Consider the following 21,536-nt stretch of genomic DNA (forward strand, 5'->3'; position numbering starts at 1 on the left):
GCTGGTGTAATGTAGTGATGAATGTACTTACAAAACAGCTATTTGAGACAAAACTATCATTAAAGACAGCCTTCCTTACCTCCGCAAAATGGGCAGGTGAAATGCAAGCATTCTCAACACCGAAAACCTGTTTTTTTGCAGGGGCTAGGACTAAAGTTACTCTCCGCACTAATCCTGCTTTTCTCCCTAAAAGCATTTCTGCTTTCCTTAGAATTGGAGGCCTTCCATCCACTTCCTTTTTAGTCTGACAGGGAGAGAAAGTTCCATATGCTCTGTCCAGTTAGGGCACTGGCGTATTATGTTGACAGCACCCAGAGCTGGCCGGAATCAGAGCAATTGTTTATTTGCTTCGGGTCTAAGTTCCACGGACAAGCCCTGTCTAAACAGCAGCTGTCAAGGTAGATTGCAGACAAAAGTCAGGATTGCATACAATCTAGCCAGCCTGCCCCCACCAGAAAAGGTTGCTGGTCACTCCATAAGAGGCTTTGAAACCTGTTTGGGCACATCTGTCGGAGACATTTGCAACGCTTCAGTATGGGCCACAGCTCATACTTTTACCAGGTTCTGCCGACTGAATGACGTAGATAAGAGTGTTAAAAGCAGCCACTCATTCTGCTCTTTAGCACATTTTTTATTATTGTTCCGCTTTAAGTCCTGGGGTAGTTAGCCACACACCTCTTGGACTTCTGGTGTTAAATGCTACTCAGTGTAACCTTGCAGCAAATTCCCTTCATGAGGGTCCTCCCTCACTGTACTGTGGACTATATGCCATGGACCCGCATCGGTCCTCAGCCAGAATGCTAAAGGCAGTTATCTTCATTTTTCTGCCGGTGCTGCAAGCACTTCACTTACAACGGCTTGGGTGTTCTATCCCATCAGGTAATGGTTGCATTTCGTACTTGAAAGGGAACGTTGGATTACTGTCATAACCCTGGTTTCCTGAAATAGAACTATAACCATCACCTTTCAAGGGTGCTGCGTTCACTCTAAAGCAGCAGTCTGTAAAGAAAATGGCGCTGAGTCTTGTGCATCACTCGTATTTATCTTGTCGGGGTGGAGACGATGTCTGACGCATATGGGGCTCTTAAAGGAGGAGCTTTGATATAAGCACTCAATAATTCATGCAATAAGAGATTATAGCCCATCAGATAATGGTTACATTTCTGCTTCAGGGAAACAGGGTTATGGCAGTAACCTAACGTTTCATGCTTTGCCCCGTCACCTGCTTGGCAGACAACAGGACTGCACCCTTGTAAAATGTCTGGGTTTCACTTATAAAAAAGATAACAGCAATCGAGAGTTGGCAGTCCTCTGTAGTTACCAGGGCAGACACACGAACAATCACACACCACAGAGAAACAGTGAAAGTCTGAACCAACTAATGGGCCACTTCAGAGAACTGTATGGGAATAGAAGCCAGTGCTAGAAAGAATATGTTTCCCTGTCAGCCTGCAGGCGGAGATACTTGACACCAAAAGGTCTGAGACTGGAGAGAGGAAAAAGAGAAGTAGAGAGGAAAGAGGGAGGGCCAGGGAAAGAACTCCAAAGATAGAGCTGTCTCAAACGGAGACAATTTGCCCTGCAATTAAGGCTCCCTCTTTTATTGCTCTGGCTCAATATGGGGCAATTTAAAGATCAGGAGGATAGGTGAAAAGTGGCCCTGGTGCTCTTTGAAGTTCATGGGTCGCTCCTTTTTCTTGTTTTGTTGATTTATCAGTAGACGAGGGAGTACAGGAGAGCACTGAGACAACGCCTGGAGTCTGCAGCTCCCATCGCTATATTTTTCTCAGGGCACTTTCTTGCCAAGTACAAAACCAAGCATAACAGAGCTCCCATTATTGCTGTGTGTCATTTTGGAGCTTAATTTATTTCCAGAATACAGTGCAGCCAGTTTGATTTTAACCTTCCTTCGAAAATGCCCCCAGTTAACACACCGTTTTGATAAAACCAGCTGTTTATTTTTGTAACAGCCACCAACCATCAGAGAATGTCAGAAGGCAGATACTGGGGATAAAAAAGGTTAACTAAAAAAAATAAAATAAATTTGTTTGTGAAGTGCAATAGACAAGAAACCTCTTATAGATTTAATAGACCATTTTGATCCCAGTTTTTTAAAAATAAAGTACACCTAGACAGCCACGTCTCTATAATTGAGATCACAGTTTATCTGTATGATAAATAAATGGTAATACATTTTGCTAGCTGTTCTTTGGAAGTGTAATATTTTAGGTCTTAACTGTTTTTATTAAAAACATTAGTAAAGCAGTTGCTGTAATGTTTGCTGTCTTTGAGTATAACCTGTTAGCAGTGGTTAAAGAAAAGGGCTTGTAACCAGGAAGTCCCCGGTTCAATTCCCGGCTCACTCACTGACTCATTGTGTGACCCAGACCAAGTCACTTAACCTTCTTATGCGTCGATGCTGATGCATAGTTCACACACCCTAGTCTCTTAGTCGCCAAGTCGCCTTAGATAAAGGCATCTGCTAAATAAACAAATAATATTTGCACTGAAAAAGGATGTTTTTTTTTTTTATTATTATTTATTTAACCTTTATCTGGCAAAGTGTATTAACTCTCAAAAGAACAGAAAGAACATCCTTTAACATAGGTGAAATGAAATGCAGTCGTTTTATGAAAATGTTTTACATTATTACCAGTTTGCTGTGTTGTTGTTTTTGTTTGTTTTGTTTTTGTTGCTGTTGTTTTCCTGCTGGATGGTGCTAGTCTCAGATGATGAGTGTTTCCCACATTATGGTATTCGATGTAGGCCAGATGCTCCCAGAGTCTGAAAGCCAGTCTGGCTAGCAGCCACAGAACTGGAGGAGCCTAGACATGCACAGAGAGACATTAACAGCAGCTTCACCCTACAGCTAATGCCAAAAGTTTAACATCAATTATGATATTTTATTTTAAGAAACTACAAAATGATATTGCGAAAGTCTACCAGAAGCCATAATAGTACTAAAGTATTTTTAAATTTGTCAATTTCTTGTAAAGTACATGGAAAACTACAAAGTGTTATGTAATTCAGTATGTTAACATAACATTATTCACCAAGTTTCTCTCGACTTCATGAAGCTAAAGTAGTTCATTCTATAGGTTGATGCCATAGCTGTATACACATAGAAAAATATTGCACTCATTTTAATACACACACTGCCAGTTAACACTAAACCGTATATTTGAAGTTAGCATATTTTATAGAAGACTGCATTGTAAGAATGAATACTTGGTCCTAATCGTGGTTTGTTTCTACAATACGCAATACAGTATTCCATCTTTACAAAATAACTTGTTTTAATGTTCTCTTCCTCTTGTAAGATACAAAGATAATTACAAAACATGTAATATTAATGGTTTATGTATAGTTTACCTCAGTGTATGTGAATCATGGTTCAAAATGATCATTAATTTAAAGAACCACCTTTATGTATGAATCATCCCGTTGTTCCTTGTTCTGATTTACAATTTTACACCATTAAACTTTTAAGAAGTTCCCTTTCAAATTCTGCTGTCCTATCTGATTGGTACTGTATATGGGTTGCATTAGCAATCAATACAGTTGTAGCCACAATCCAACAGTATATATTGGCTATTATTTTGTGTCCTAATAATAGATGTCCAGCCTGTAATTCTTAACATATATACCTGGGATTTGTCAAAACTGTCACTATAGTCAGGTGGTCCTAATGTGCATCTTTAATACAGGACCTGATTTAATATTGAATCACATGCAAGCTCTGATAGAAATCTCAAAAAGCTGTTTTTTTACCTGGAACATGTTAGGTCTATGTGTGGCAGATGTCAATTTTAGGGTGGGGGAATCTGGTATTTGCTGTAGCATCTTCTGTTTCCTAAAAACAGATAACTCTGCCATTTTACATAGTAGCACCTTCACTGGCTTGGCACCTAAAAACAGCAGACACAGGAGTAATGAAATACAGGGTACAGTATGTCCATTCAGTCCTGATGAACTCAAACCAGTAGCTTTGTAGCCCTAGAGGTGAGGGTGACAACTCTTACTTGGGCAGCCAGCAGCCCAGCCATGGTTTGAAAATCACCAGAGACAGAGCTGTGTTGTTAGTCTGATTAAGGCTGGCCAACTTTAGCAACAGTGTTCTGGAATCTGTTGTTCAGTCAATGCTGACTGCCTCTGTAGTGATAAGCAATAGACAGTCTGGCTCCTTGAAAGAGCCACTCGCTAATGTCAGAGGTCTCAGTAGTTCCGAACCCTCTGGCTGACTCTAACCGCACCCCCCCCCATCACCACCACCCTTCTCTATATGCGTAAGTAGAACTACTTGTGGCCTTTCTCACATTGCAGTGCATCATTCCTGGCTGAGGCTGCTACTGCATGTATGTTTAGCAAGCTTGAGGCAATGTGTGGTAATTGTTATCAGCTGGGAATGGCTGCCGAGTTGGGTTTAGTTGCAGTCGCAACTGAAAATAGCTGAATTAAATGTTCCCACTCCCTGGCTTGAATGTTACACGCGTGCACCAAATGCCCTAATGTAGGTTGCTGTATAAAAATGAATTGTTTGGGTCTGAGAAGGAGTAGGAGTCATAAAAAGAAGTAGCAGCAATCTTATTCCCAGCATTACTTTATTTGCATTCTTATTTGCAAGTCCTGTGATTTTCTTAATACTATATATATATATATATATATATATATATATATATATATATATATATATATATATATATATATATATATATATATATAGTCTGTAATGGTTGTCAGGACTAGCAATTTCAAATCCCAGATTATCAGATGCCGACTCACTTGTTTCCAATCAAAAAGACACTTGCAATTTGACTTGGTCTGTCGGTGCCTTTTTGATCTATAATGAAAAAGGCATTTGCTTACCGTTGCTAAACCAGAGATCACAAAACCCCAATCCAGTAATCAAAGGTCAGGATGCCCTAGCCATGCATCTTAAAGATGGTGGATGTTGTTACTCAACATGTCTGAAATAAAGCTGATAGCGGACTGGAGCTGTCAGATCAGAAAGTTAATGGTTGGTGACAGTATGTCTGTCTCTGCTCCGCAACACATTGTTATTGTTTCACCACTTTTTTTTTTAAAAGCCTGTTGAAAGAAAAGAAAATATAACATGTAAAGGACGGAGAATGTCTCACATTTATTAAAAGCAAACCTATCAAACTATTCCCAGAACCATTTGTCTTTCCACTACCTGTATGTGTTGTTTATTTTTTATTTATTTTTTTGGAGACTCATCATTTTGTGATAAAATATTCTTGTCAAGTCTAGGCTGGTAAACCTGGATTGTCTTTTTTTGTTATCTGCTGCTGCATCACGCTTGGATGCTATCTTACTAACAAGAAAAAAGGGCAGCTTGCAGAGGCAGCATTTGCATGTAGACAGAGCCTGCTGGTGAGATGCTATCTGTAACAGTCAGGATTGTTTTTTCTTCTCTACTGCAAACCACATTCCACCCTGTCTGTCTATCCAAACTTCCTTTAAAGGCAGAGAACAGCAACAGAAGAGAGGGTCCTGAAAGTAGCTATCAAGCCTAGCTCTCATCACATAAAATATGCCACACAGGGGCTGAGAACATTTTGCCTGCTTGGCTTAGGGCAACCTTGGAGCAAGGCCAGCAGTCTGCTGTACCAGGACAATGCTTTAGAATCCTTGCAAAACTGTATTGCCCTACAGTATGTTTATACTGTGTATATGCTGTGTGCATACTGGCCTGCATTTTAACAATAGCATATACTTTTAAAAGTCTGTTAAAGTGTTGCAAATGTGAATTATCAGCAGTAAATCAATCATGTTGTGTTAATGCTGCTTCTGCTTCTTCTCAAGTCATAAACCACATTAAATCAAAATCAGATTTTATGCGTAGGCCAACGATATCAGAAAATCTAAACAAAGTCAATGTAGTATGAAAATAATATAATCTTTCTAACATAGGGACTACCATGGAAGAACATAGAGGGTTGTAGTTTTTTTTCTGTTTCTTGATGATGAAGCTGATTGCAGTTACAGCACTCTGTCTCTGCCATGTGTTCATTTAAAATTCAAGATTCGTCTTGAATCTTGTAGAAACAGTGTACGATGGGAATGTAGCATGCTATGTTATTGGGCACAGAAAGCAGACTGGCAGCAAAAGGTCTGTCGCAGGCAGGTAGAAACATTGACTGCCACTAACAAGAGCGAATGAGTGTGCTTGATAATACACAGTGTAAAAGCACAGGTAATCGAATGAGCGCATACTTGTTAACAAAGCAAGTCACCGGTAGGCTGATTCAATCCATGCCCCCTCCTTTTGTTCTTCCTAGAGGGGAAAATTTCTTCATTTTGTTTTCATCCATGATTGCAGTTGACTGTGCCTCGTGTTCGTGTGTTTTTTTTTCCCCACATAGACATATTTCTTTCTTCAGAATTTTATGTGTGTGTATCACTTTAAGAATGGACAGGTGTCAGACGATGACATGTTTTGTTGTGATTGGTAAAATATTTAGTGACCAGTCACTGTGACTGGCAGCAGTTTTTCCAAACGGAAACACTGAAAAAGGAAAAATAAGTTGTGGGAAACTGCCATTGCGGAATGGATGACATCAGCCAGAGTTGTCAGACACATTTTTTCGTGTCTCCTGATTGGGCAGTGCTTTTGGGCTAGGGAGATTACCTGTCTTATTTCGACATTTGTGTGGTTGACTGACTAAGCAATATCCTGTACCTGTGTGCCGATGGTATCTTTAGTTATGTCAACTAAAATGTAGAATGGAATATAAACAGCTTGAACCCACTTCAGCTATTGTCAAGACACCAGTGAAAGATAAGTTGTGTATATCAACATAATACATTCTTTCTGCAAATAAAAAGTTATTGTAGAGTCTTTCTAATTTAGAGAACACCAAGCTGGTTTGGACTGATTGTGTGTGTGTTTGTGTGTGTGTGTGTTTGAGGTTTGGGTTCATGGCAGTGTAGCAGAAAGTCTGCATCTGCTTTTTTGTAGAGACTGTAAAGATGAGATCTCCTGGTGTAGAGGAACTGAGACTAGACTTGGTTTACCAGCTTCAGGTGTGTTTAGATTTGCTATACCTAAGGAAGCGGGGGGGGTTCATAGGATTTTACCAGCTTGAGTCTCCAAGACTTGCAATAAATTAGAAACTAGAAATTATTAGCACCATTTATTTGTGTTTTTGTGTTCAGCCACATGACCAGTATTCCACCTTTTCTATTACTTTTTATTGCGGTCCTACTTGGAAGAAGTATATCACCATAGCAACTTGCTTTCTGCTGCAATGAGCCATATCCCCAGCGAAATACAAATGACATTAAAAAATGCATTTAAAAAGTATGAAATGGCAACCCAAATTAAGCATACTCCAACCTTACTTTTATTTATAAAGTCAAACTCTGGAATTGCTGAAAAATAGGAAACAGGTATTTTAATTTGAATTATAATCTGATAAAATTGACCTTTAGTATTCTAAAAGAAAGGTGCATCCATATGACATCTCATAATAATCTAGGACACAAAATGTAAAATTCACTCGTCGTGTATATTTTTAGTCCCGTGCGAATCGACCATGTCAGTGTTACATTACAATTATTATCAGTATTTCCGGGTTATTCGTCTCAATGTTTTTTGTAGAAGAAGAGAGTGATGGAAGGATTTCAAACATTACTTAATTGTACACAGAAAAATAAAGCTTATGTTATTATTAGTAGTAGCAGTAGTTGTATTTATTAATTTGGTTACACCTTTATCCAGGGCCACGCATAGGCTTGCAGTATCAAAATACAATGCATTATATATACATCATAATATTTTGTACAAGTTTTGCATCCGTTTCATTGTTCACAGATCACTTGCTAAACCGCATGCTCTGCCCACAATTTCGAATTTAATAAAAAATTGAACGACTTCTCTTTAAGAAAACCAGTCCATGTCTGAGAGATTACTGGACGTCCTCTGCTTTTGACCAGCTCTGTGGATCCCCTGTTTTTTAGTCCTGTGCGAATAGTACTTGAGACAGATCTGAGTTTTAAACTAGGTAAATCGCTGTCAGAAATCACATTAGCAGCATTGAAGCTGTTTATTGCAAGTTTTAAGTAAATAGTGCTTATCTGGTGTTACTTGTGCTACCTTTCATTATTGTTTATGTAAAACAATACAGATGAAAAGCCAGGCATTCTTCCTGGTTGATCATGCAGTCTTATGGCACGGTTTTTCCATGTAATTAAGTTGACCTCAATGCAGGCCAAAACATATTTGACGGTCCACATGTGAGAATCGCACTATTATTTTTTTATTTGAAACCCTGATTATTTTTAATTGTTTACATTGGCAAAAACTGTTGTTGTTATTATTATTATTATTATTATTATTATTATTATTATTATTATTATTACTAGGGCATTTGTAATGTTATAAACTATTGAGTTTGAGATTGCTGATATAACTGCTGCCTGATTGACCTTTCGAGGCTGTTTCATGCTTAGTGCTTGCCTGGTTTTGATGAAGCTGCGGCATTTAAGATAATTTTCTACAAAGATGTAGGTCATGGTGACTTTCTATTTCTTGGTAATGATACTAATAATGTGGTATTTTTGGCAGGAGATGTATGTGACTATAGCTTTTAATGACGGGCCTGTTTAGGCTTTTCAGTAATTATCTACATTTAAAAACAAAATACAACTTTAAGTTTACTTTTGCTTTAAGGTATATGGTGCATATAAGTAGTATCTCCCTCATACAAGCAAACTTGTATGTTTACATTAAAATGTTTCAGCTTTTACATAAAGTAGCTTGAGCTAATAAGGGTTTTCCATTAGTTATCTGCAATAACAGCACAATATTAAAATACAAAAAAATATATATAATTCCAGTATATTCCAATATGTGAAATATACATTTACAGGACAGTAAGTCATCAATGATATGTTCAGGTGTTCCTTTATGTGTCCAAATGCATGTGTTTTTATTATGGAGATGCCATTACTTTAAAGCACCACTCAGAACCATTATGTAAAGACTTTATCAGTCATTAGTGTCTCTGAACCTGATTGATCGTACAGTATTTCATTCCTCCTACCCACTGGCAAGTCATCTGAGTCTGATTGCAGATAGGTTACCATTCATTTATGTGTGGCAGTATCATTACTAAAGGTTTTGTCGCTGAAGCTCCCGTTGTATTTAGAACATGGGAATTAGGGTCATGATGAAAGTGTCCCTGACTCTCTTTGTAAAATAAGAAGGCAGCTCATGTAGATCCCTAGACGATGAGTAGGGGGCCAAACAGACTTGGAAATCACATTAAGGTCTTTGTTAAACATCATAACATTATTAAAATGCTCAATAATCTCTCTTTGCACAGTTAACGGAACCTTTATAAACCAACGAATACCTGAGATAACATCATATAATAATGTAGCATTATTAGTATAATTTTGTTATACCAAGGGAAAATGCTATTTAACCACCAAAATGCATACAGTACAGCGTAAGATAACGCAGAAAATGTGACCTCTAAAGGGAATTTCCTTAGTGTTCATGTATGGCTGTATGCAAATCAATGACAATCTTTACTTTATGAAATGAAAAGATGGGCAAGCTGATGGAAGGGTTCCCAGGGGGGCACGTGTGTGCTGTTCAGTGTAACCTTGGAATCAAAAGCCCTGTTTCCTGTGACCTGACCTTTTGGTTTTGATTTGCTTGGTTTGCTTCCATTTCTTTGTTGTTTTTAAAGCTCTTGCTTCAGTGCACAACAAGTAAAAAGCTACTGTATAGACCACTGAAGTGGTTTCTATATCTCCGTATGGATTTATTTTCACATATATGAACATGAAAATGTGTGTTATTTTTATAATATTTTATTTAAGTAACTGAAGTTGTAGGAAGAGGCTAAGGTTATCGCTAGCTCACTTCTTTTCAAAAAGTGGCAAATCACTGGTATCTATCCATACGCCACTAGAATTTTGAAAAAAATGGCAGACATATTGGAATTTGTTGCAATAAGCATGACTGAGGAGATTTATGTAAATGTTGACCTTTTGGGAAACCGAAGTATACGTGAGATATTGAATGAGTCTGAATCGGACACCAATAATTAATTGAAGTATTGAAAAAAGCATTCAAATCAGTTCAAACCTCGCCATTCTGATCAGACTCTGCACCTTCTCCCTGAACTACAACTTGTGAAAATAAGTAGTTTTACAAAGATATCTTAAACTCAGCTTTTAACAAATTTTAACTTTCAGCTTCTTTGAGAGGTTGTGCTGGTTAAATGGATGCTTTGTTGCCGCTGCCGCCGGTCTATGTCCGTTCTTATACTCAGGTCGGTTGCATCTGCTGCCACTGTTCCCACCCCCATGCGTGATCTGATACAGAATATTTATAAATGCATCTCGACAGTTCCTGCCATACCTTTCTCTCCACACTGTGCCCAGTGTTGTTTTAAATTGCTTCTTGGCACTGGCCAGTAGTGCTCCACGTTGTCCAGTTGTAAACTGCAAAGTCAGTTTGATAAGTAACAAATCTGGTATGGAGGGAGAATCTGCCCAATAATTAGCACGTCATATCCAAGCAACTATAAACTCTGTGTGGCTTTCATTCATGTTTGGCCTTTCAGTCATACACGGCAAGGCCAAACAGGGAGACGGCCATCTTTAGAGTAGCGGAAGGACTGTCCTCAGCCATGGATTCCCTAAGGTTTTCTCCTATCAGGGCGTAGGGTTTTTTTTCCATACCTGAGTGTCTAGTGGTTCGTATTCAGTTTCTGCAAGGTGGTTGGCAGGCTGGAGAGGCCGGCTTCTCCCTCAGTGTACTTCATGCTCTGGGGGGCAGGCCCATGTCTCAGCTGCTTATTTTTCATTCATCCTTGTCCTATTTCTGGGGGTAGGTGGCACTGCGTTACCCATTCATCATCTTCATTTTATCCAGTCATGGTTTGGCGGCTTTGTCTTTTGGGGGGAGGACGCCCTACGAGCCACTTCCTATCCGCGGCAGTAGACTTCATGATGTCATCGTGTAGCCGCTAGTCGGCCAGCATTGCGGATAGCTGTCAGCACCCATGGACAAGGTCTCCAGTCTTCAGTTGCAGTTTAAATCATTCACTTTGCGGATTCTCCATCCGGAACGGATAACAAAGGACAATTAAAAAGAAATACATAAAATAAACTGATACTGTTGCAGGTCTTGTGAAGAAGGGTCTGTGTGATTTAAAGGCAGACTCATTTGTACTGTGTCATAATGAAAATGGGCAGTAATATTTTACTTTAAAATGTAATGAATAAACCATAAATTACAAGAAGTATAACGAATCACATAAATAAAAACTTCACTTTCAATGGCAATGTTCAATTCAAGTCTCTAAATCCACTTTTATTTTTTTTAATTAATGCATTTTTTTGCTCAGCTTTAGACCTAAGGATATTTAATCAAGCATACTTTTTTGTTAGTTAATTTAGTTGGTAACCAATTTTATAAGTGCAATAAGGCACATCATGGTCTGTGATATACTCTAATATCACCACGCCTGGGGTGGTTGAAGTCTTTCAGCGCACTCGGAGTGTGGTGATATTAGAGTATGTCATGCACCCTGTTGTGCATTACTGCTTACAGCCTTCCCACTTTATAGCCTTCCCAGAGGAGTCCAAATAGTGAAGACTTTGTTGGTAAGCAACCTGTTTTTATGTATTGTCCTCCTTGATTGAGCACCTGTGATAATTGTGTAGTTTACCTGCCGATATATTATAGTATGGAAACTGGATCAGGTTCAAGTGCCGGCTGTTGGCCCAACACAAGGGAAACACTTGACACCCTGAATCATAATAATATGAGAAGATATTCGTTCATTATTAATAGGAGGAAAAGCTGTGCCATCTTTGTCATCCTTGTTCTAATCCTGTCCTGCTGTGACAGTGTATTCTTGGATGGAGCCATATTCACATAAATAATGAAACAGGCCATGTTTTATCTCCTCCAGTACTCACTGCAGTATAACGTTCCTCAGAGACAGTGCCAACATGGTGACACGTTGTAGGCAGCTTTCAAATGCTGAAAATTGTTGATCTTCCATAGAAGTGGAGATTCCTTTCTCTGTATTATTTAAGAGAAAATTACTTTCAAATGCTCGGTATGTAACGCTCCTATTATTTGGTACAGAGTAGTATTTAGTTTCATGGATGCATAATGCTGAATGTTCAGAGCAATTGTATTGTATGTAGAGGAGGGTGGTAAGACATGTCATTTTACCATTGAATAAGTATTCATTTTCTCAGGGGAAGCCGACAACAGAAAAACAGGACGAACAAATGTATATTAATGTTGAGAGTAGACTGTAAAGAAAGCAGCTGGATTAGGGGAGTTATTTAAAGATGTATTTAATTTTACTTTAGAAGTGTTGCATAAGTGTGAAGAGATAATTTGGATAAGCAAAAAGTAGGTGGACCTAAGAGAGAAGATGGTATGTATTTTCTCCTGAAAATACTTTTTTTTTTTTTTTTTTTTTTTGCATGCCCAAGAGCCATACTTAAGCCCTTTCAAAAATAGAGGATGATAGATACTATTCTTGCTTGGCAGTCATACCACCCTGGATTGTGATCTTGTCAAGTCTCAGGAGCTAGTCAGTAATATGGAGAGACACTTGCTATGAAAGCACTTGCTATATGGGCTTGCAGCTAAGCAATACTGTTGAGGGGCAGTGAGCTGTATGGATGCTGGATTAGACCTTGAGTTTATTTCCAGTTTAATTCCAGTATATCAGTTCACTCGTGGAAAATGTGGATTTATACCATATAAATGTCTTTCAAATAATAAAAAATATATTTTCTGACATTGATCAGAGTTAAGCTTCAACATGCTCAATAACAATCTAACCCTGTTTAATAAACTGAACCTTTTAAGAGGAACGTTGTTTGTCCAAAATTTACTATACTGAGAAACTACTTGTTGTTGTTGTTGTTGTTGTTGTTATTATTATTAGTAATTACTAACGTTATAAATAAGTCAGTAAAATATCTATTCAATACCACATACTGTTTATCGAAGGATGTATGACACATAGTTTCACAGTCAATGTTTCAATATTACAGTTTAATGTTTCAACCGGCTTAATGATACACCACTTTGGGCCTATGAGCAGAATTATTGGTGAAATAGATGCAATAGATACTTTGTTCTGTTATTCACAAACAACGTTTTAAGGCAAAGGTCAATATGGAACCGTTCCAGTCGGTATTTATATGAACCGGTATGGATCCATAAAATTTAAGGGTGGTATCATCTATTTTAATTGCTTCCCACCATAGGATATTATATATATATATATATATATATATATAAATATAGTATATATATATGTGCACCTCCAAAATTATTGGCACCCTTGATAAAGATGAGCAAAAAAAGCTGTATAAAATAAACAACAGAGGTAATGAGCTATATTTTATACAAAAAATATGGGAAAACTATATTTTTATACTAATACAATTGCTCAGAGAAAACATTTATTTTTAACAAGTAATTTTTTATTTTTCTCAAAAAGATAGGTGTCAAAATTATTGGTACCCCTAAATATTCTTATAAATAAAATTAAATATGCATTAACGTTCTACTTTAAGTACATCTCAGCCTTAAGGAACTGTATTGTGGCCTTCCATGGCTTCCAGTTTCACTGGGGTATAAAAATGAGGTAACACACATGTAAAATCCATTTGTCGTCCATCACTATGGGGAAAGGGAAAGAACTCACAAGTGAAAAGAGACAAATGGTTGTTGACCTTCTTAAATCTGGCAGTGGGTACAAAAAAATAGCTAAAAACCTAAATATACCACTTACCACTATTAGGGCAATAATTAAGTTCAAAACTAGTGGAACGGTGGTAAATCTGCCTGGTAGAGGATGCACGTGCATCTTGCCCCCACACACACAGTGAGGAAGATGGTTCGAGAGGCAATGAAGAATCCAAGGGCCACAGTTGTAGAATTACAGAACTTGGTTGCATCTTGGGGTCACCAAGTCTCCAAATCTACAATTAGACACCACCTCCATGCCAATAGCCTATTTGGAAGGGTTGCCAGAAAAAAGCCTTTACTGAGAGCAACCAACAAATACAAGTGCCTGGAGTTTGCTAAACGGCATCGGCACTTGGATTTGGTGAGACGATGAGACGAAAATAGAGCTCTTTGGTCACTCACGCCAGTGGTGGGTTGGTGTCGAAAGAAGGATGCGTATGCAGAAAAGAACCTCATACCTGCTGTAAAATAAGGAGGTGGATCTTTGATATTATGAGGCTGTTTTGCTTCCACTGGTCCTGGGGCCCTTGTTAAGATCAGCAGCATCATGAACTCTACTAAGTACCAGGACATTTTAGCCAAAAACCTGGTTGCCTTTGCCATGAGACTGAATCTTGACCAGAAGTGGATCTTCCAGCAAGACAGTGACCCCAAGCACACATCAAAATCCACAAAGAAATGGTTAATTGACCACAAAATCAACATTTTGCAATGGCCTCAGTCTCCAGACTTGAATCCCACTGAAAACTTGTGGTTTGAATTGAAGAGGGCAGTCCATAAGAGCAGACCGAAGGATATCAAGGATCTGGAAAGATTCTGTATGGAGGAATGGTCTAAGATCCCTTCCAATGTGTTCTCCAATCTCATAAAAAAATTATAGAAAAAGGTTCAGTGACATTATCCTTGCAAGGGGAGGGTGCACAAAGTACTGAAAACAAGGGTGCCAGTAATTGACACTTATTTGTTTTGGAAATAAATTTATAATTTGAGAAATATGTAATTTTGGTTGATTTCCTTGAATCATTAATAAAGTACAATATATTCCACATGTTGGAAAATTGCAGTATAGCTCATTACCTGTGTTGTTTATTTTATACAGCCTTTCTTGCTCATCTTTATCAAGTATCAGTATTAACCACCAAAATCTCTCTTAAAGAGTGACTCAAATCTTTTTTTTTTTTTAAACACTGAAAGTTTTATATATTGTTTTTAAAATCTATTTATTTTCAGAATAGTATAGGGAATCAATGTAGTTCAAACAGAGTTCAGGGAGAAGGCGCAGAGCAATCAGAATGGTGAGTTTTGAATTGATTAGATTACTTTTGCTTTTTTCACTGTCGTTCTTTAATTAATGATGTCCAATTCAGACATTGAATATCTCACGTACACCTCAGTTTCCTAATAGGTCAGCATTTACATAAGTCTCGTCAATCATGTTTATTTGCGATAAATTCCAATATGGCTGTTTTTATATATATATATAAAAAGTGGTGCATGGATCTGTACTAGTGATTCATCCTTTTTGAAAATAAATGCCAACCCATGGTGATCTGTTTTGACCAGTCAGGGTAGAGTATTTAAAAGACCCATTTTATAAATAAATATATTTTTTATAATACTAGAAATAGAAGTTGAGAGTAATATTAGCAGGGACTCAGGAATAGAATCAGCAAACAAAGGATTAAACATGCTGTACTTAAACTTTTGTATAGTATGGCTTTAGACATAAAGTCACATGACTGGAAGATTGGATGTGAAAGCATAATGGTATTCTTTATGTTTATTCTTTTCTGACCAGTGTTTGTTGTTTAGTTTAGTACTATTTCAAGGACAACAAAATGTTTCCGTTGACTCTTACCTCATAGGAATTGCTGTCAGTTCATAGGTCTGGCATGTTCCAGCTGTATATTAAATACACACACGTTGTCAGATTTTTATCATAGCAATTTTTTCAGTGCACTTCAGAGAGAAGTTGCAAGATGAACACAGGCCATGCCTCTCCACATTTTTTCAATGGGGAAGCACAGGTGTCATTGGTAAAGTTATCAATAAAGAGCTAAGTGTTCAATAAGTTTGTAAAAGCATTATTTGTAAAACACAGGAAAATAATTTCAAATGGCTTTGGGAAAAGTGGAACAAATGATTAAACTAAGTAAGCCTACAGTTTTCATATTCTGCACTATAATTCAGTGCATTCATGTCTGTCTGTATCTGTTTGGATATATCTTGATTTTCATGTAATATTATGCTATAGTTTGCTCTAAATGTGCTTTCATTTTCAGTCATTTGGGATTTGGATTGGCATGGCTGAATGTGCGCAGTAGTAAACATAGTCCTGGAAAGCCGCACATTTTTCTGTCTTCTTTTTCTGGCACAGAGTAAAGGTTGCACTTCCAAACACTCCATGTTTAGAGCCTTTAGAAGCAGTGAACATGCTTTATATATATATATATATATATATATATATATATATATATATATATATATATATATATATATATATATATATATTTTTTTTTTTTTTTTTTTTCTGTATCAGTCAGTTTGAACTGAGCATAACAGTTAGTACCCACCTTGCCAGAGCACCTGTATTCCAAACTCTAAATGCAGCCAGAAAGGACCACTTCGTCCTGGATTTTTAAAGTCAATCTATGTGTGGTTAGAAGTGGGTGGTAATGGACGAAGGTTAAAGATGCTTGTGACATCCTAAAGGTGTCAATCAATGTCCTCAATAATAAAAGCAATTAGTGCAGTTAGTGAGCAATTTATATTGACCAAAACAGTGTGCAGGAAGTTATTCAGAATGGATTTTTGGTTTTTATCAAGTGTTGAGGTTTGTAATAAAGTGGCGCCCAGTGAGCAGATTTTTTTATTTTTTTTATTTTTATTTTTTTCTCTCTCTCTACTACAGGTGTTCTGACCTTCAATCCAAAAGGGCTGTCGGTCAATAGATGTCAATGTCAGTTCTTTCTCTTTTTTTCTGATAGATTGATCACATTGATCAGTACATAACAGATATCCATAGATTTCAATTAAAAATCATATTAAAATGAAAGAAAATGTATGAAACCTGCAAGAAGCGTATGTTTTGAAAACCAAAAACCATTTAATAAAACTGAGCACAATTTTGTGTGCCATTTTTTTATTTGCATTTATTTTTTTGTCTCCTGCAGAAGTTTCCAGAGCTGAAATTCAAGTATGTGGAAGAAGACCAGCCGGAAGAGTTCTTTATCCCCTATGTGTGGTCTCTGGTCTACAACTCTGCAGTTGGACTGTGCTGGAGCCCCCAGGATATAGAGCTGTTTACCATGGACTCGGGCTGAGCACCCCTCTGGGACTGTGTGTGTGTGAGTGAGTGTGAGTGTGACATCCTCTCTCAGGAACAACTGCATGATGGCATGACTGTGTGAATACTCACGCTTTTGAGAGAACTGCTCGAATATGGACTTAATCTATTTTACATACTTTAATAATAATAATAATAATAATAATAATAGTAATAATAATAATAATAAAAACTTGTAAAAACAGATACGATGCTTAGCATTTAGACTTAATGCTCCAGGCTGACGCTGAGTAAGGAGTCAACATGTCGGTCAGTGGTCTAAACGGAACAGCATAAAAAAAAAATAATAATTTAAAAAAGGAAAAAAAAACAAAGGCAACAGGAAACTGGACCTTCGGCGCTTGAGTCTTTAATTGCAGACTAAACAAACAGTCGCCCAGAGCACTGGGTGCTGTTGATTTCCCGCTCAAATACTGGCCTGCTGATCCGACGATCAGCATTCAGTGTACAGGGCCATGTCGTAAGCATGAGGACAGCAGAGTGAGATGAAACAAACTCAGCAGGCAGCAGTCGCTCTGATGACTGCTGAATGTTGCTTGTTGTTGAATTTACTCTCAGGTCAACCTGCATCACTCAAACTGCCAAAAGACAGCAGGCCCTATTCACAAACTCACGCTTATAATTTAAATGTTTTATGTGTTTGTTAAGTATCCATAACATTATATACTCTGTATAAAATCTGAAATAAAAAACAAGGAAGCTTTAAGAAAATAAGAGTACCTGTTACTGTTATTTGGGATAGTGTTTTGAAATAAAAGAATAACCACTTGCATCTAATAAATTATACTGTGCAATACAAAGTGCATCCCATAAGCACCCTTCATAAGAAGATAAACTTCCATGGAAAATTAACATTTCATGTATAACAGACCTTATTTAATTTATTAAGACAATAACTAACAACAAAAAACAGTATATAAATAAAGGTTAAGTTATTTTTTGTGAATTCGGGCAATTAACTTCAGTTAATGTAGAATAATAAAAAAAATGGTGTTAAATGCCTCTGTTCACAGTGAAGGAATCTTTTCAGTCTGTAAAGACAATACAACATTTCACCTCATGCACCTCAAGCATGTCCTAAGGGTGCCATTTGTTATAAAGAAGAAAAAAAAAGAATTGTTGCTGGAATATAATTTTGCATGATACAGAGTTCATGACAGTATAAAAATACAAAACTACAAGAAACCCATAAAATATTTTTATTATATCCGGTTTGTTTTTTAAATAAAAACACAAAGCTCATATATTCAAATTATATTTCCAGACATCTATGTAGTAGCAACTTTGCTGAATGATACTGTAACAATTTACACATTGTTATGAATGGATTCAGCAGGAATTGGGTGCCATTCTCTTCTAAAAGAGCATGCAATGTTTGATGGTTGGGGGTGGCTTTTATGAAGACTTAAGTCACATTTTTTACTTGGACTTTTTGTGTTAGATTAATATCAATTTATTAGGAAGGCCAAATGCAGTTCTGCCTGCACTGCATCATTACGCTTTCTTGTTCTACTAAATGTGTCAAACGTCTGATATCTCCTGTTAAAAACTATTTGAGGTACAAATGTTCATAACGCTTCTGGCAAAATAAGCTTAGAGCCCTTTATCTCTGACATCATGCAGCTGCCTAATTACAGTTAGCCAATTCAGAGATATTAGAGAATTATAATCCCAATGCATTGAGTTATTGGCTTCAAATTTGGTGCAAAACTGTACTGTAAGGTAATCTGTAAGGTGATCTTGGCATCCAGTAAAATGGTAGTTTGCCATGTTGTGTTTTTTTTTTTTAATGGACATTTATTACAAGTTATTCCATGGCATGCATGTGACAACACAGGCATGACGTATATACAGTACAAAAGGACATCATTCACATAGAAAATAGTTTATTTAAATTAGGAATGGGTACACCTTTCCAACCTAATCACAGGGTGTCAGTTAAGAGCCTATTGGATTAACTTGATTGGTCTGAAAACTAGACAGACCGCCAACCTTCATGCATGTGAATGGTTTAGTCTATAGGCACTGACATTTTTTTCACTGTTCTACTTACAACTGTTTGTTGAAAATATTTTGCTTTCAAAGGATTTTCTGTTTGTAATATTGTATTATTTTGGTCTGGTGTCTGGGATGAGGATAGGGAACAACAGGATTATTATTCAGTTATGTTTCATAACAACACTGAGTTAAAACAAAAGTAAGGCTTCCAGCAACTGTATAATAATCAATGAGATTATAACAGTAAAAACGATTGCCCTGCCTTTAAGGTCATGCTTTGTTGACACATGAGGATTGCGGATTTCTTTACCAGTCAGGGAAGGAAGGTGGGTGCAAAATGTAACCCATATCTATGTGTTTGCTGCAAATATGTAAATCACAGGCGGGGTCCATGATGTATTTATGAAAGCAGTTTTGTGTTTTGGAGGAATTAAATTACTTTTGCTTTAATTGTAATTATGGCACCAACAACAACTGCCATAAATATGATGGAATTAATTTGAACACAGTTACCAGTTTTTAGATATTGGGTATATGTTGTTAGTTTGAGTTATTTGGCACTTTTTAAAAGCAGCTAATTTAGTTTAATCCTAGGGACCGACAATATGAATGTACTGTAGTCCGGTGATAATCGAGTATTTTCACTATAATTTCAGCACATAGTAAGACTAATGCATGCTAACATCTCCACAGCAAAGTCTGCTGGAACACAAATATTGAAAGCCAGCCTCAAACACGTTAATCCCCATCGCTCCTCGCCACACACATTGAAACCATTTGCTTTCTTTATTCTTTATTGGCAGATACAGTGACTGTCCCATGTATGTTCCCCCTATTTGAATAAATGCCTGAGCAGCTTCTTTGCACCTCAAGAATGGGTTTGCTTATGCCTGGGTTTTTCTGCCAGTCTGTAAAATTATTGTTTTTGTTATATGAAGGGAAGTGAATGCATTTTTTTTTTTTCTATTTATTTTAAATATAGTGGTACAGTAATCTTTTGTTTTAGCAGATTTGTAAATGCACATTTGAAAGGTATATGTAGGCTTGGGGTGGGGCAAAATGCATAAAAACATGTTTAAAAAAAAATATATATATAAGTTTTGGACGTTAATATGTATAATAAAGATGTGTTACATTCTGCATTTGTTGTTTTATGAACATTTTTCTCTGCTTGAAATTACTATCCCCCTTGGAGCAGCACACTATTCAGTATATTTGGGGAATCGCATAACCGATTGTGATGAAACTGGGTTACGATAGTCTTCACCACAAGTTATTTATAGTAACAGAATCTAAGGATATATGAGAGATCTGTATGTAAATCACACATTGTGAAGAGTGCATACGTTTGATGTTGGTCAACTTGATTTACTTTATTATGATACAGTACTAACAAAACTATGTTGAGTGCATCTGTCAAGTAAAAGTAACTGTTTATGCAAGGGACCTAAATATTACAAGTCAGAAATGCATGTGTACATTATGTACTTTAATGGTTTCTTTTGCTGGCTGGTTGTGTCTGGACTTGGAAGCAATGACATTTTGAATGGTTTGTTTATCCAAGTACCACAAAATAAAGGATGTTGTCTGCACTGCGGTGACAAACAATTAATAAAGCTATCTGACAAACAACTTTCCTGCCATATCAAGCTACAGCTGAATTTAGATCTAAACAGCATTAAATTGTTTAGACTGCACCAATTCATATAGCTTCAATTCAGACCCATATATAATCTGGCAAGCAAAACAGGTAGTATATCTCAGAATGGTTTTGTAATATGTATTATGACGTGCATTTCTGTAGATGATACAATTATAAAATGGGTGTTTTAAATACTCTATCGTGATTGGTCAAAACAGGTCACATAGGGGTGTTGATATTACAGCATATCGCCAGGGGTCGGCACTTCTCCCTGAAATACAGCGTATCCCTATCCCATGTGCTGTTTGGCACTGATTAAGTATGAAGTTCGGTTTTGGAAACGCATTAAGAACATAAGAACATAAGAAAGTTTACAAACGAGAGGAGGCCATTCGGCCCATCTTGCTCGTTTGGTTGTTAGTAGATTATTGATCCCAGAATCTCATCAAGCATCTTCTTGAAGGATCCCAGGGTGTCAGCTTCAACAACATTACTGGGGAGTTGATTCCAGACCCTCACAATTCTCTGTGTAAAAAAGTGCCTCCTATTTTCTGTTCTGAATGCCCCTTTGTCTAATCTCCATTTGTGACCCCTGGTCCTTGTTTCTTTTTTCAGGCCGAAAAAGTCCCTTGGGTCGACATTGTCAATACCTTTTAGAATTCTGAATGCTTGAATTAGGTCACCACGTAGTCTTCTTTGTTCAATACTGAACATATTCAATTCTTTTAGCCTGTCTGCATATGACATGCCTTTTAAGCCCGGAATAATTCTGGTCGCTC

At 37.2% G+C, this 21,536-nt stretch overlaps 1 protein-coding gene across 5 annotated transcripts in view; it reads left to right on the forward strand.

Annotated features, from left to right (window-relative positions):
* The window catches only part of dym (dymeclin), a 186,001-nt gene extending 166,056 nt beyond the window's left edge, over positions 1–19,945 (forward strand). For 4 of the 5 annotated variants that reach the window (XM_041234531.1, XM_041234554.1, XM_041234539.1 and 1 more), the window contains one exon: positions 16,945–19,945. In XM_041234531.1, the coding sequence (XP_041090465.1) occupies positions 16,945–17,094 (150 nt within the window). In that variant the 3' untranslated portion in view covers positions 17,095–19,945. Of the gene's footprint in view, positions 1–16,682; positions 16,731–16,944 lie in introns of all 5 variants that reach the window. The other variant, XM_041234547.1, reaches the window with a different exon arrangement.
* The last annotated feature ends 1,591 nt before the right edge of the window (positions 19,946–21,536 follow it).

This window comes from Polyodon spathula, chromosome 2 (assembly GCF_017654505.1).
Source record: "Polyodon spathula isolate WHYD16114869_AA chromosome 2, ASM1765450v1, whole genome shotgun sequence".
Classification (NCBI taxonomy): Eukaryota; Metazoa; Chordata; class Actinopteri; order Acipenseriformes; family Polyodontidae; genus Polyodon; species Polyodon spathula.